The 16946-nt window shown below is 38.8% G+C and overlaps 1 protein-coding gene across 1 annotated transcript; it reads right to left on the bottom strand.

Annotated features, from left to right (window-relative positions):
• Positions 1 to 10791: 10791 nt before the first annotated feature.
• On the bottom strand, positions 10792 to 13878 carry slc60a1b (solute carrier family 60 member 1b). The gene is made up of 10 exons (XM_084917521.1): positions 13569 to 13878; positions 13272 to 13470; positions 12803 to 13045; positions 12499 to 12659; positions 12220 to 12343; positions 11906 to 12079; positions 11606 to 11753; positions 11442 to 11512; positions 11178 to 11298; positions 10792 to 11051 (listed from the first exon to the last, which is right to left on the bottom strand). Exons 1-10 carry the CDS (start codon positions 13796 to 13798, stop codon positions 10942 to 10944), a joined length of 1581 nt encoding a protein of 526 aa, XP_084773647.1. The 5' UTR covers positions 13799 to 13878; the 3' UTR covers positions 10792 to 10941.
• Positions 13879 to 16946: the final 3068 nt, after the last annotated feature.

Raw genomic sequence — 16946 nt, 5'->3', positions numbered from 1 at the left:
TGGTTCGAAAACTGCAAACAGTGAAGGGGAGCGTGGGCGTCCCTGCCTTGTGCCTCTCTGGTGACAGAAGCTGGAGGATGTTTGGTCATTTGTCCTGACACATGCTGTTGGAGAATTATATAATACTTTGAACTAGTTTATAAAAGACTTTCCAAAACCAAATTTTTGAAAGCTGTAAATAAAAATTTCCAGTGTTTTTACTACGTGAATGGTCTATCAAATTAAGTAAGTTAGGTCTTTGTACTAAGAATGGTGTGTGTGTGTGTGTTTGTGTGTTTTTTTTAATTAATAATTTCATTGAATTCTAGTTTTGTTTGTCATATTTTCTTCAATATTTCCTGTTCCTGGAAGGACACATAGGCTTCTTCTAAAGATTTGATGATTTCGTATAATTTCTGAATATGTTTGTTTTCTCTTTTTATGTGATGAGAATTAAATAATTTTACCTCTCATCACAGCTTTCCCTGCTTCCCAGAGAACAGATGCTGATGTTCCAGGCAGGTCACTACAGTCTAAATCTAAAGCCCACTCTTTTTAAAAATATTTAATAAAATCTTCATCTTTAAGCAATGATGTATTAAATCTCCAGCTTTTACTTGGTGGAATGATCTTCTTATGTATTAGAATTAAAGATACAGGAGCATGATCACTGACAGCTATCGGGTGTATCTCAGTGTCTGAAGTGTCATTCAACAGTGAGCTGCTGACTTGGAAATAATCCAGACAAGAGTAGGAGTCATGGACATATGAGGAGAAAATATATTCCTTACGGCTGGGGTGAAGGGAACGCCATGTGTCGCAAAGTCCGGAATGCCTCATGTACTGTTTAACTATATTTGTGAACAGCCAGTTGTGCTGAGTTCCTGCTGTATTGAGCCTGTCCATTTCTTCATTTAGTCCAAAGTTGAGGTGGCCCCCAAGAACAAGTGAGCGATCTAGGTGTTCACTAAAAATGGCGTGGAAGAATGAGGCGTCATCAACATTTGGGCCGTATATACTTACAATACATAACTTTTTGTTAAGTATAGATAATTTAATTAGGAATCTTAGCTAGGTTAGGTAGGAATCTTAGGTAGATCGAGAAGGTAGATTAAGAATACACCTTCTCGATCTTCTTCATCTGGTTGCTCCCTTTAGGAGTGGCCACAGCAGATGATCTGCGGTTCGAGCCCTGTCTTGGACAGTCTCGGTCGTTGTGTCCTTGGGCAAGACACTTCACCCGTTGCCTACTGGTGGTGGTCAGAGGACCCGGTGGCGCCAGTGTCCGGCAGCCTCGCCTCTGTGCCCCAGGGTGGCTGTGGCTACAATGTAGCTTGCCTTCACCAGTGTGTGAATGTGTGTGTGACTGAACTTGTAAAGTGCTTTGGGGTCCTTAGGGACTATACAAATACAGGCCATTTACCATCTCACTCCGTCTCACCATCTCAATTTTCAGTTCAATTTAATTTTATGTCTAAAGTGCTAAATCACAACAAGAGTTGCCTTGAAGTGCTTTATATTAGCATTGTAGGGTAAAGACCCTACAATAATACAAACATAATACAATAATACGAATCCCCAGTAATTTCCTGTGTCACACCACCAACCCTCTGCATGTCCTCCTTCACTACATCCATGAATACAGTGTCATCTGCAAACATTATAGTCCACAAACTCCTCTCTAACCTCATCTGTTAATCTGGCAACCTCACAAACATGAATGGGCTTCCTGATGGTTTCCTAATGTAATCGCACCACCGCTTTAAACCCATCTGTCACTCTGACCACACAGCCTAACACTGTCCTCATATAGTTGTCTCAATATCCTAATGTCATGCAGTACCATAGTTCCTCTTATAGCACCCTTATTTCTAGAGACTTACACATTGATTCACTGCTTTACTCTATGCCTTTAAGGGCTCTCTATCTATCATGCACACACTCACACTTTTAGGATCAAACCAACAACCATCAGGTTGGTAGCTGGAAGGCTCTAACTACTGAGTCACAGCTGCTGTAGGACATGGCAAGTAAATAAGAAAACATGGCAACAGAATGTAACAGTGAGAAAAGCCTTCATTTTGCAATGTATGAGGAAGAGATTTTTGTTTGACAGTCAAGTAAAGAAAGATTTTGTCACTGCTATGTACTCTCCTGCCAGTAAGTAGTTGTATAGTCTTCGGTTGCTTTAGTTGTTTGTTTAGTATCCTTGTCCTGCTGAATGATGAACTGCTGTCCAATATGTTTTATGTGTTTGGCTGAATCTGAGCACACAGACTGCTCTCATATAATTCTGCATTCATCCTGTTGCTTCTGTCAGCAGTGAGATCATCAATAAATGCCAGTGGGGGCCAGCTACATTGGCAGCCATATGGCCAAACCCTAACAGAAACTCGACCGTGTTTGACAGATAACAGAGTACGCTTTGGGCCATGAGGTATTTTGTGTGGGTTTTTTTTACCCTCTCCATTGTCCTGATCATTTTCAATTCAATTCAATTTATTTTTATTTATACTGCAATGCACTGTATATTCTAAGGTAGACACTAAAATAGTACAACAGAGAAAAACCCAGCAATCATATGACCCCCTATGAGCAAGTGGGAAGGAAAAACTCCAGCAGAACCAGGCTCAGGGAAGGGCGGTCATCTGCTGTGACCGGTTGGGGTGAGGGGAGGAAGACAGGACAAAAGAAATGCTGTGGAAGACAGCCGGAGATTAATAATAACTAATGATTAAATGAAGAGAGCTGTATAACACATTATAACTGGAAAAGGTGGCTGAAGAAAATACTCAGTGCATCATGGGAATCTCCGAGCCTACACCTATTGCAGCGTAACTAAGGGAGGATTCAGAGTAATGTGATCCAGGCCGACCTATATGCTTTAGCAAAAAGGAAAGTTTTAAGGTTAATCATAGAAGTAGAGACGGTGTCTGTCTCCCGAATTCAAATTCGGAATCTGGTAAGCATTTTGGATCAAATGAAGGCTTTTCAGGGAGTTTTTAGGACATCCCGATAATAACAAATTACAGTAGTCCAGCCTTGAAGTAATAAATGCATGAACTAATTATTGGCGTCACTCCGAGACAGGATGTTACTCATTGTAGAGATATTGCACAAATGGAACAAAGAAGTCCTACATATGTCTTTAACATGTGCACTGAAGGAAATATCCTCTTCAAGATTCATCACACTGTTCTAAGATAAATATTTCTAAGATTTTTATGGCCAAGTACAATAACCTCAGTTTTATCAGAATTCCTTCACCATCAAAACGTATTTCAGTTGTCCAATATTTTGTGCTCCATGGTTTACCAGCTTATTTACCATTTTCCAATGTTTTGTGGGGGGTTTATGTGTGTTTTTTTGTTTTGTTTTGTTTTTTTAGAACACACTCAGCTGTTTCTTTTGGCCAAACAGCTCACCTTGATAACCCTGTGATAGATTAATGCTTTCCTCATTATTGTCTCCAGCATTTTTAAAATTTACTGAGCTTCTTTTATATGAAGTAACAGCTTAGTAACCAAATGTTCTTCTACTTGTACTTGTTTCAGAAAGAAATACTTAAAGATACACCTACTCAAAAGCCTTCTACTAAAAGAAAAATAAATCAATTTATCTAGATGCTTACAGTGTGAACTGTTTTCAGAGTGCTGTATATTAATTGTTTGTGAGATTCAGTTTTCTGGGACTTTATACTTTAGGGGAACAAAAGAGAAGAACTGTGGCCTCTGCATATAAACTCGGTCGTTCTGTTGATTTAAAATAAAAGTGCTGTGTATAATTTCTGTTGCTTTATTTCCATATGTAAGTTAAATTACCTGGGGTAAGCCATGCAAAGCAATGGACAGAGCACAAGAGAGTTGCAGGCAGGGTGGAGTGGGTGGAAACGAATATTAAGGGTGATTTGTAATAGAAGGATAGCAGCAAGTACAAACAGGGAAGTTTAAAAGATGTCAGTGAGATCTGATACGATTTATCCGACGATTTGGAGATGCTGGCACTAACAAAAAGACAGGAGGCTGAGTCAGAGGTGGCAGAGATGAAAAGTTTTTTGTTGGGAGTGACCAGATCTATCCATCCATCTGTCTGTCTTGCTCTTAACGATTTTTATGTTCATGTAAAGCATCAGAAATCTGCCTTTTATTCTTTGTCATCTCTTTGGAATGACTGTCTAACATTTCATCCTTTTTCTGAGAAATTCAGAAGGGGTACTTTAAGCTGATTTATTCCAACAGTAGGTGGCACTAAATATCAGCCTGTCACACCACGTAATGTACAGACTGATTTCCTAATCCAGTTGTTTTCTTCGTCTCTAACAACAGACTGCTGCATAGCCTCATCAGACTTTCTCAAATCTTTAAAATTATTTTGAAGATATGAATAGCTGTGGGACAAACAATGTTCTCCCATTGCTTCACATATATTGCATTTGTATGGTTTTCCTCAGGCTTTTATTCCTCTAATTTGATTCTATGCCATTTTGTACCATTATACATTCTAATGGCTCAGTAATGATGGAACGGATGCCAGTATTATAATAAAAAATCACACTTACAGTTTCCTTTTATGGGCTTCAATATTTCATGTACCCATTACATTTGTACTGTAGAACTTTAGTGGACTTGATAGTTTGATTATTCATGTTGAAGGGAAGATTATTTTTAATATTTTGATTTGTTATTATGTATTCCACGTGTAGCAAATAACAAATTGCCTTTCAATAGTATCTAAAGGTATGAAAAATTAACAGAGCTATTTTTTCAGTTTAGAGCTTTGCTCACACAAACAAACTTCTTCAGAGCCCCGATCTCAACATAAGACAAATGTGACAACATGCTAAAAACTGATATATCACATTGTATATTATGCGTCATAATAAAAAATCAAACTGTTAATACAAAACTTTTTGTGAGGAACCTTTAATGATGCTAATTTGTGTTAACACTTAGATAGTCAGCCTACAAAAAACAGAACTATCCCATTGCATGCATGTGCCTGTGACTAAATTAGCAATGTGGTTGCAACACCCATGTGCACATCTGTTTCTGAAAACCCTTAGCTACATAAATTTCATGTATAACACACAGAGAATCATTTCTACCAGATACCAAGAGACTAATTTCAGGTTTGTGAATATTTAAGATATTTGAGTTATATTTTTGTGAAGAAATGTATAATGTATGTGTATAATATATGACAAATTGGTCTTTGACTTATACCCCAAGGTAAGAATTCTCAAGTAGACTACTAAATTAACTCTTCTGAATTGACAAAATGCCCTTAGTGACAGCTTAAACTGGATTGTTTTTCACTTGTAACCAAAAAATCAGTATATAAATGAAATATCCTACTCTCAGCCTGCTTGACATTTATTTGACCTTTGGCTTTTTGCAGCCACATCAGCAAATTGTTTTGGAAATTCAAGTGGGACTACTTCTGCTTTGAGGCTCTTGTTTCAGCCAAGGTGCTTTCCACTGACAGCAGCTCTTTAAAAATTATATAAACAGTTAAAGATATAGAGGGTTATTATAATAGAAGCTGAAATGACTAGATAAGGTCTCCATTTACCCTGGGAATGCACTGGATTGAATGCAAATCATTCTTTATGACATATCATGACCCTTCTTTAGGCATGATTAGAGTTGTCAAACATATTTATCATCACATATCTGCAACCTAAATAGGTTTTCAAAGGCAATTTTGTCTGTTGTTTGTGTGAGTTGACTCTTAATGTTCTATGTCACTGCTCAACAGTAACATAAAATTTACAGCATGACACAAAGGCATATTTCATATCATTAATCCCTGCACTTTCGCAAAATCATAAACATCCATCTTTCATCTTGTTTTGGTCTGTCTCTTGGCATTGGTTTGTCATTTATTCCACACTTTAGAAATTTAAAAAGTAAAAAGCTCTTAGATGAGAGTATTAACTGTAGTTTTGCATTCTAAACAAACAGGTTTGACAAATTTATCAATGGTCTTTTGAGGTTTTTGTATAATATTTTATATCAGCTCGCTATTTGCTGCTGAACTACTTTTGTAATTGTGTTTTCCTTGGATAGAAGAGTCCTTCACACAAGGACTAAGCATGCCTGTAGAGACTGTGCCTGAAATCCTGATAAGCAGTCACATGTTTTTGTTAAATCTTCTGCAAATAAACCCATTTCCCAGATGTAGCATTTTGTAATGTTTTGTTAAATTAGGTGTCTATAAAAGTGAGTCAGCCTGTTGACCTCCTAGTAGGAGATATTTATTTGCAAAGTACTGGCTGGGAATTGTGGTTGTATGGAAAAGTATCTTGTTGTTTCAGTCCAGTAGGTGCTCCTGGTAATTATTAAGATTCACATATGCGTTTCATCTCCCTAGTTAAGTAGTTTTCCACTCCAAGATCCATCCAGTCTTTAACTTAGGTGGACACCCACTTAAGCCTGAACTTATCTTCTATATGCCTTTGCTATTATTTTTGGGGGGAGTTTAAAAAACATGGTGCTTTAAAGTCAGATCAATGGCCAGAAGAATGAGGGAGTACATAAAATAATTTATTTGGAATTTTTTTTAAATATAGTATTTCATTTAAGGAACAATATTTTACACAGTTAGGTGTATGGGAGTGGTTTAGTTGTCAAAGTGCAAAGTATTGGATTCACTGGCAGAAACAGCAAGCAAGTCTTTTCTCTCTGGATAAGATTTTGGCTAGGATAAGAAAATGCACAAATAGCTGATACTAATTGGCAGCTCTCTTTGTTTAAGCTGCTTTAGCCTGCCTGCCACTTGCTTTGACATCCACCTCCACCCCAGCATGAGTTCTGTCAACCATCAGACCATCATTAATTCAATTATTTAATTCCTGAGGAAGTATGCGTTTGACATTGACTGAGACTAGCCAGCATTCAGACAATGCCCTCCTGAGGACAAGCAGTTTTCCTGGAGTTATTATAACATTATTTATTTATCTGTTTATTTGGAGTGTCTAGTCTTCTACTCCACTTGTACTTTTAGTGTCAGTAAGCTTTAAATAATTCTGTACCTGATAGCAATGTGACAAAATGCCACAATAAAACCCCACGGGGTGTCCAGCTCACCACCTGAACATATTAAAAATCATGAAATCTGAAGTTCAGCACTAAATATTTGATATCTGCTGACATTCAGATGAAGAGATGAAACCTGACTTTCAGAATGAGACCAAGCAGTGCAACAAGGCTTGTCTTCTTATGTCTGCTGCTGTGTTGGCTGGAAAGGACACCATTGATTCTGCTTATCATATTGACAAGCGTGGCCAGTATGCATTTGAAGCATTATAGTGGATTGCAGTTGAATGAAATGGCTCTAAAAATGAACTCCTGGACCCTGAAATAATTAACCTAAACCTATTGCCATTGTAAAGTCTTGTTTTTCACCACTAAGGCCCTGGATATTAATATTATGACATATGAATTTTATGGTTTGTGAGTACAGTAACTTCAAATGCTCCTAGGATAAGAGTGGCTATTTAGATGTGTTGAGTATTCGAATATCTTCATTGAAAATGGGTGTTTTGTAAAGCGTACGCACGCACGCACGCACACGCACACACACACACACACACACACAGTTTCTGTAGGTTTACATCTGTAAGATATAGTTGCAGTTATATATACAAAAACACATGCACGGCCTCAGAATAAGTTGGTTGTTTAAAGTAAGACACACTCCTGATTAAATAACTGATGACATTTCATGCTGTCACTGATGCCCTGCTTTGTGACAGCACGAATCTGTGAGTCTTTGACAGATGAAGTAACTGAAGTATGGAGTCAGCCTCGGGATTTGCCATATGACTACAAAGAAAAACCATAGCATATCCATGGGATATAACATCATCAAGAACTTCCAGATCAAGGGTACAGACACACAGAGAATACTTATTTTTCATTTGTCAGGGCAGTTTTTGGCTGTGATGAGTTACTGAACTAAGTTTAAATGGTCTAATCTCCATAACCTATACATATTCAGTATATTCATATATTAAGTGTGAAGAATTTATCTTTGCCATATAGGAGGAAATGTGAAAAGAACATTTATTTTTTTCTCTTGCCTGTCCCGTTTGGTTCTTTAGCCATCATAATTGTTGTCTGAAGGCCAAGAAAGATGCCCAACAGATTTACTTTACCAAGTGGATCATCACGGCCTTGCCGTATTGGTCCATTTGATTGACCTTTGTTAATATTATTTATTTATTGTATTTTGTTTTATTTTATTTTTAGTTATTACAGATGGGACAAAGATGACTGGGGGATAGTAAAGGGAGAAAGAAAGAGAGGGAGGGAAAGAAAAACAGAGCGGAAGATGGACAGTGAGAGACGGCAATTAAAAAAAAATAAGAAAAAAAATCACCTGGATCACCTGTTGAGAGAGAGAAAAAAAAAGAGAAAACAACCAAAAAGAGAGCAACACAATACACACAACATCACTGCAATAACCTAAATAAATGTAAGTAAGAGTAAATACAACATTTTGAATGTTGTTGTGCAAGCACCCAAGACCAACAGCGCACAATGTGCTTTGAGGCAGCAGCCAAGAAAGGTGTAGTTTGTGTCTGTGACACCTGTGTGTACACCTGTGTGCAAAGCTGTGTGGACAGGCGTGCTTGTATTTAAAAGGTTTCTGCATGTTACGATCTGCTAGAGGTTGTGGAGAGCCACAGCGCCGTCCCCCAGGGCATGAAGCAGGCATGGATAAGATCCAGAGGCCCCCAGAGCGCGAGAGCCCAAGGAGGACCAACGGAGGACCACCTCTCCTATATCTTTCCCCCACCTGCAGGGTGAACTCCTGGAGAGTAGAGAACTCCTGCAAGGATGTAATAACCTCCCCGCCAGTTGAAGAGGCCCCCAGTTCGCCCGATGCACCAGAGGCCCCCCCGCGCCAGGGCTGAGCCCCCGTGCATGCACCTGCCCACAACCTTGGTGACACAACAACCACGACCCAAGCCCCCAAGACCCAGCCAGAGCCCCAGCCCGGAGGCGGAGCACCCCCAGAACCCCAAAGCCCCCATGCCCGCCAAAGACCCACCCAGGGACAGCCAGGCTACCGGGCCAGTAACCTATGTCCGCCAGCACAGACCCTCCCCCAGCCCTGCTGCATGCAGCCACCAGAAAAACACCATCCAAGAGCCACCAGTGCCCCTAACCAGGTCGTGACCACAGCCCCCGGGTTAAGCCAGGGAATTGTCCCTAGGGGATCCCCAGACGCCCTAAGGCCGTCCTTACTCCCCACATCAACCACAATAGCAAAGGCGGGACAAAACTACAACCCCCCACCCCTACTAGGGGATGGAGCTGATCAAAGGAGCCCAGAGGTACTGATCTAATGTGGTGGCAGAGGCTATATCAAGACTCATGTGATCTATTACATGGTCTCTATATTGGTCAGAATTAATATTATTTTTATTTTTCAAGTTCATTTCCAGTTCATTTTCTTAGCAATGCATACCGCAGTGAAAACCATGCGGGCTGTATTCATTTCTGTAGTGACATCATCCAAGTTACCCAACAAGCACTCTAGAGGGGAGGTTGGAATGTTACATTTCAGACACTTTGGTAAGTCTTCACATATCCCGTGCCAAAACTTCTGAACTGGTGGACAGAACCAAAAAGCGTGGATGTAGTTGTCCAGTGTATTGCCTTGACAGTGTGGGCAGTTGCTGGTAGACGTAAAGCCCATCTTGAACATCAGTTGACCTGTGTAGTGCACTCTATGTAGTATTTTTTTTGTATTAATTGTAGACTGGGATTTCTAATCAATTTAAAGGTTTTTAAGTATATTAGAAACAGGACGTTTTGGTCTAAGCTGACTCATAAATCTGCTTCCCATTTTGCAATAGGAAGGGCCATTTTGCAATAGGGTCATTTTGCAATAGGAAGGAAGAACAAATGTTTTTGATTAGCTGTATTTCAGCTCACATTTTCCAGATAAAGTTTTTAATCATGATATTGATGCTGTCTATATCGCTCCCTGCTGGTCACCTGAAGGTTGACTTGCTGACAAAGAGCAAGTTTGGAGATGCCATAGTATGAACTACTTTTATGGATGACTACAAACCCCATAACTCAATTTTAATAGCTAAGGAAAGTACGCAACAATTAATCTCCTCAAAAACAGCCCAAATGTGGAAGAAAATATATTACGGAATCAATTTCTTTAGGAACTTGTGTTGATCTGTGCAGGGTGTACTTTGCTCTGTTAAAGTGTAAGCTGGGTTTGGTTTTCCTTGCTCTCTCACCCTACAAATCCAGAGGCATAAGCAGAACTATCTTAACAATAACTATTTATTTGTGAAATTTTCCAGCCTGTTGACCCCAGTCAAGTCCCCTTCACTAATAAGCAGAATGAACACAGCTAATGGAGCCAGTGGTGAAAGCTCTTCTGATGTTGATCAGTGGCGTGGACAGTGGGCTCTGGATCAGTAAGGTTAACAACATGTACTTGGGACTTGTAGAACTGTTTGCCAACTGCAGCAGTAGAAAGACCAAGCTCTTGCTGCTGCTTCTGTTCTGGTTTGTTATAGATTGACTAACTGTTCAAAGGCTGGATGACTCAATTTGACATTTGGTCACTAGTCCTCATGTTGGATGGATGTTAAACAATATAAAACCTGGGGCTGGTGTTTTAAGTGCAAACGAAAATAAACATTTAGAGTCAGTTAACTGCATCAAAATAACTTGTGTACTTTTCAGATTTAAAAAAAAAAAAAAATTGTATTCATAATTCTTGTATTGTAAATGCAATATAAAACAGAATAAAACACAATTTGATGAATGCAGGTTGTAATTTATAAAAACAATCTAAGAGACCAGACTGTCATCTAAAACAGTACTGCTTTGCAAAAACACAAAAAAAGATACACTTGCACACACTGTTTGATGACCTTTTTGTACTGCAATACTCAGTCTCTACCAGTCGGCGATTAAATACACATCAGTTCGGGCTCTCTTGAATATTCTCTTCGTTGTTTATCTGTTCTGTTTTGACTTCCCCGTTCTGCTCTGTTGCTGGCTCCTCCACCATGGCTGACTTTTTTGAGGTTCCTGTTTGGATGGCAGGGGGTTTGGAGAGGGGGTTGATGAGCAAAGAAAAACAAACAAACAAACTTTCAGCACACCCACAATTATTTATTTCAAAGGAGTGTCTGAGGATTCTGGCTGATGCTGTACCTGTGAGGTAATTTCTGTGCATTCGATGGAACAGCAGGAGACCAATAAAGAGGATAAAACCAATGCAGGCAATTATCATTCCACACAGCAGGAAGCTGTAGCTGCCTTCAGTCTGAATAATCTGCAGATGAGACAGCAAAATTTAACTCCTGAACATGAATCTTAAATCTCGACTGGGCTTGTTTTTTTTCTTTGTAATTAAAAGCCCATTTTTCAACTTCTGCACATTCTCTCTTTAATAATGAAGATAGTCATCACACTTACTGAGCCAACAAGAACTTGCATTACCATCTCTCCCATCCCTGCACTTGTCACAAGGACAGAGGTTGCACAACCTGTAAAAAATGCATGCATAGTTTATTACTTCGCCTCTTGCACTCATTCTACTGCTGAGTTATTCTTAATGCACAGATAACACTTCATCTTACCTTGGTAGTCAAGGATGTCTTCAGTGTAGGCAAGCATACAAGGGAATATGCTGCTCAGAAAGAGGCCACATAAACAGGTCCCGACAAACAGAAAGATGCTGCTGGTGTAGAAAATGAGCAGCATCAACACAGTAATAATAGCTCCTGCCTGTAAAAGACAAACAAAAAACAAAGAAGAGGAAATATGCTCCGTTTAGCATTTATATATCACTAAGTGTTTGACATTTACAGCGTATTTTATTTCTATTGTGTATGCAATATGATGTGATGATGGCCCTCTAAATTTTTTATTGACCCTACCAGGTTGAATATGAGTAGTTTCACAGGCTGGAAACGATATGAGAGTGGTATGGACAGCAAACGTCCAGCAGTGATAGCTGCCCAAAAGATACTGGCCAGGTAACCAGCCGTCTTATGAGGCAAGGACACCGGTGGTGCCACAGCGTAGGTGTACACAAAGCCGGCATATGCACCCTGCAATGAAAATCGACGTTCTTTCATGTGCTCTACTTTCTGGGATTTATGTGGAGCAATTTTTGTAAGCACACATAAAACTATGTGTAAAATATTAGGTGAAATGAACACCATGTCATTTATCTGCACTCCTCACTCACCACAATACCATCAGTCATAAAAAGCACCATCCCACCAAGAATATGAATCATAAAGAAGGATAAAGGCAGCTCGCGCAGGTTATCATTCTGACAGCAGCTAAAGATACTCCCATGACCTGTAACAGGGCAAAAAGTCACAAAATGACAGATTGGTGCACACAAAGTGCAATTCATTCCTTTGTTTTTTATCCAAACTGGTTGGAAAATCATGAAAATTGTGTATTTTTCCATTTTAAAATAGTCCCAGTGCAAAAAATCTCTCCGTCTATATCCTTACCCCCAGCTTCATGTTCATTCTGTTCCACAGCTGGGCCCTCGGCCCCCTGCTGGCTCTCCATTGCTAGTTCATCCTTGTCCAAAAGACGTGGCGTGCCACTGGGGCAACATGGGATCAGCTGCTCTCGATACATCAGATATAGGACTGCAATGGGCACAGGCAGCTGAAAGTACACAAATATTCAACGTTTTTTTTTCTTATTTCAAGAAACAATAATCATACAATAACAAACAATCAAACAAACAAACAAACAAACAAACAAAACCCTGCTCCTCTCATTCAATGTACATCTGTTCAGCTTCTTACATTAATAAGTGCCATGATCCAGAACGCATAGTGCACACTGGACTCCTCTTTCTCTACCCCATGGGACAGGTTGCTCAGAGGTATGCTGTGCTCTACGATTGGACTGTTTCTCAGCATGCTTCTGAAATGATGTATGACCTCAGTCTCATTCCCTGTGTGATTCCCACAGCCTGTCTCTGAGAGGAAAGGATCTGCAATCAGTGGGCTCACTAGGGCACCGAACCCAATGAAAAAATGAAGAGCCTGCAAAAAAGTAGAAAGGCCAAGGACATTACTTACTGCAGTTTTTGAAGAACACGGTATATTACTAGCACCTAACTTCACAGTGCACTCCTATTGAGAATCTTTTGCAAATATTCTCATCGTTTTGTCTCTATATAATATCTCGATAATACTTGACAGGCAAAGCAAACACATCTGAATCGGCTCATTGAATTTCAGTATTTTGATCATGTCGGTACTTTTTCACCTGTAGGAAAACGGCAGAGTCCTTCTGATATATGGTCACCAGTTGGATGTTAGCAATAGTGTCAATGACACCCATTGCCAAACCAGACACAGCCATGGCAATGGCCAAAACAAGGACATTATTGCACAGAGGGATGATGGCAAATATTACAGAGATGACAAGAGCAGAAAAAAATAAGGCCGCAAGAGCGGTCAACAACCTTTAAAAAAGAAAAGAGAGAACGAGAGGTCATTTATGCAGGCCTTCAAGACTTTTATATGACAGCACAGACTCTAGTTGCGAGATTGTGATACTTACGTTCTCTTGAAAATACCACCAACAGAGCTGCCAATCAATAAGCAGAACTGTTGGGCAAAAAACACCCAGGTGATCTGACTAAGTGTTGAGTTTGTTTGACATTGCAAGTCTAAAATCGTAGGTCCAAGAAAAGCAATGCAGAGTCCAAAGCTGAAGAAAACACTCCAGTAAGTGAGTGTGTGATGGGCATTCCTTTTGAACAGAGTTACAATCCGCTCATCCAGAAACATCTTGGGCTCAATAAAAATTGATGTAGCTCAGTGACACTTTCAAGAAGATATTTTTTTTCCTTTTAGAACCAACTTTTGCATACGCGTTATGGGAAAGCAGCTTCACAGAGTTTCCGTGGATACTCGCTGCAACATAATGAGTTTCTTGATCCCTTTTAAAGCTTTAAGCTCTAACCACTTTGTATTGCTTAACAGGAAAGGATGTCCTCTCGAGTTAATGGATGAAGTGGAGATTCTTCCGACAAAAATATCCCCACTTGAATTGTGTCAATGATTAGCATTGAAAACGGGTTTGTGAGGTAAAATACTACAAGCTAGTAGTATCGAATCATACAGTGGAAAATGTGTCACTCAGGAAGCAATTATACATGTGTGTCTCACTGACAAGTTGTCTTTTCTTTGACACCTGGAAAACTCAGACACATTGCAAAAGAAGTTTGTGTAATAAAAACATCACAATATGATATAAAATGTTAACAAAACAAAAATTGTGTTTCGGCCAACTGTCATTTTTGCCCACTGCAAATAGGCCTATAGTATTTGTTGGTTATAAAATATAAAATCTCTGTACCTATAATTAATAAGACAATGTCACTCTCTATCCATTCAGGCTTCTAAATTGTATTGTAAATCTTTAAGAAACATAATTTTTGTTTAGAATTGAGTAAAAAAAAAAAGTCAATATATAGTCTATAGCAATATTATATAAATATGCAATGTGCCTATAACTATTAGTTCACTGGCACACTTTGTCTAGTCTGATGGATTTTTTCAGACATTCATTGTTACAGGATGCTGAAGCTTACTTACTTTTTCTTTCATTCCAGTATGAAATATTTTGACTGTTAATTTAATCATTGCCCCTTTTTTGTGCAGCAATTTTAACATATTAGCAGTAGTGCCGGCCCAGTATAAAGTTCAGGATGGCAAGTGGGGATAGTTAATGTGTGAAAAGCAACTGCAGTCTTTACATTGGCCTCCACTTCAAGAACTAATGTCAACATGCAGAGAAACTAGCAGACAAATTGCACTTTAAGGCTCCAACATGATTTCGATTTTTGGGAGAGTTTTTTGGGATTTTAAATCTGAATTCAGTAATGAAGTGCGATGAGTCAGCTGTTGAAGTACTTAACCTTGAGGTGTATGAATAAAATAAAGGACTTAATACATTTGGATAAGCGAAAGAAAAGGAATGGAGGGATGAATGGAGTTAATAGCTAATCCCTATAATGATTGCATAAAAGAAGCAAATCTCTACTAGTTGTGACCAAATATGGGCTTCTGGCAAGGTTCTAAAATGCGGAGGCAAATTTAACACCGGTTTTTCATTAAAACTGACTCTGTTCAACTTTAATTGTGGGTTTTATAAGAACTGGTGCAGTAAAAGATACTAGGAGTTTTACTGAACTATATATTCACATACTGACAACCTTTTTTTTTTTTTTTTTTTTTATTTGTAGTATTTTTTAGTCCAATTTTATTCAATCAGTAATCAGCACATCATCTGGTATATCATTTGAATGTTTATTTTCATCTACAGTGACTGCATTTTCCCGTAAACACAAAACTGTGATGCATGCATTATTCTGATGTCTTCTTCTTCAAAAAAAAAAATCTTGATTCTTTTCTTTGTGTTTGTTGTCTTTGCACCTCTTATATAGAACATTCACAAACAGTCACATTTTCCTGTAGCTGTATCTTTCTGCACAGTGTTGTATTTAAGATTCACAGTTAGCACCTGTAAGATGTGTAACTGATTTGTCTTCGACATGGAGATGAAGGTCAGTTACCTTAACTTTAGAAATACGTGCAGGCATTCATTAACATCCATTTCCTCTTCTGGAGATACAGCAGCTTCTTTTGGTAATTGTCAACTAACATTATCTTAGAGGCATGTCAGGGAGTGTTAAAAATGAACAGCAGTTTCTGGTTACTGAAGCAGGACATCTACTTTTGAATTAAATTATTTTTTACCCTGGTTAGTTTAGGAAGAGATACTTCATCTGCCTTTATATTGCCTTAAAAATGTATACTTGTGTAGCCGGTTCACATGCACGTTCTCTTAGTTTAAAATTGCTTTTAATACATTTTTTTTAACCACAAAAATATATCTTTTTATGAGCTTTTAAACTGCAACCTAATCCCATCTAATTAACATTAGACTGCCAAACATAAGATCTCTTCCACTTCACTGAAAAGTCTCTTGTGAGTGTATTTTGACTGCAGCCTTCAAGTTTTCACATTGCCTGTGGCAAAAAAAGGTCTCAGATCTTCTAATTAAAAATCTCAGACAAGTACTAGAAGAAATGCCAACATTTAAAAAAGATGTAAAGTTCATTACTATTTGCACTGGAATATACTTTAAAAGGAATCAGTAGTGCAGAATGGCTCATTTCAATCGTATATTGTTTTATTTTTTTTGTATTGCATTGCATGTAGGATCAATAAAAAATCATCTTCTTTATGCCAGGTTTTAAAATTACTTAAATTACTTGTTTAATATTAATTTAACGACATGTAGAAGCAGTGTGTGAAACACTAAGTACACCCCATGAATGGCTTGTACATCCATTTTTAACAGCAATAACTTGAAGCAAGTGCCTTCTGTATGACTTTCAGTCCCTTGTATTATTGGGGAAGGATTTTGGCCCAGTCTTCTTTACAGTGTTGCTTCCGTTCATTGAGGTTTGCTGGGATTCGTTTATGCACAGCTGTCTTAAGGTGTTGCCACAGCGTTTCAAGCCGCTTGCGGTCTGGACATTGACCGGCTCATTGCAACACCTTGATTTTTTTTTCTTTTTCAGCCATTCTGTTGTAGATTTGTACTTGGAGTCTTTGTCCTGTTGCATGACCCAATTAGGGCCAACTTTTCCTCTTGGAAAGATGGCCTCACATTTGACAGTAGAATACTTTGGTGTTTAGAGGACTTCATTGTCAAATCAATGACTGCAAGTTACCCAGGTCTTGTGGCTGCAAAATAAGCTGAAATCATCACCCTTCCATTACTGTGCTTGACAGCTGGTATGAGGCATTTGTGCAGATATGCTGTGTTTTATGCTGTTGCACTGTGCATTATGACCAGATATCTCGACTTTGGTCGTGTCTGTCCATGCCAACTCAAGCCTGTATCCTAAGATAACCCTTGGGT

This window comes from Perissodus microlepis, chromosome 20 (genome assembly GCF_051167445.1).
Source record: "Perissodus microlepis isolate ML-2025 ecotype Zambia chromosome 20, ASM5116744v1, whole genome shotgun sequence".
Classification (NCBI taxonomy): Eukaryota; Metazoa; Chordata; class Actinopteri; order Cichliformes; family Cichlidae; genus Perissodus; species Perissodus microlepis.
This window is presented reverse-complemented; position numbering and strand designations above follow the sequence as displayed.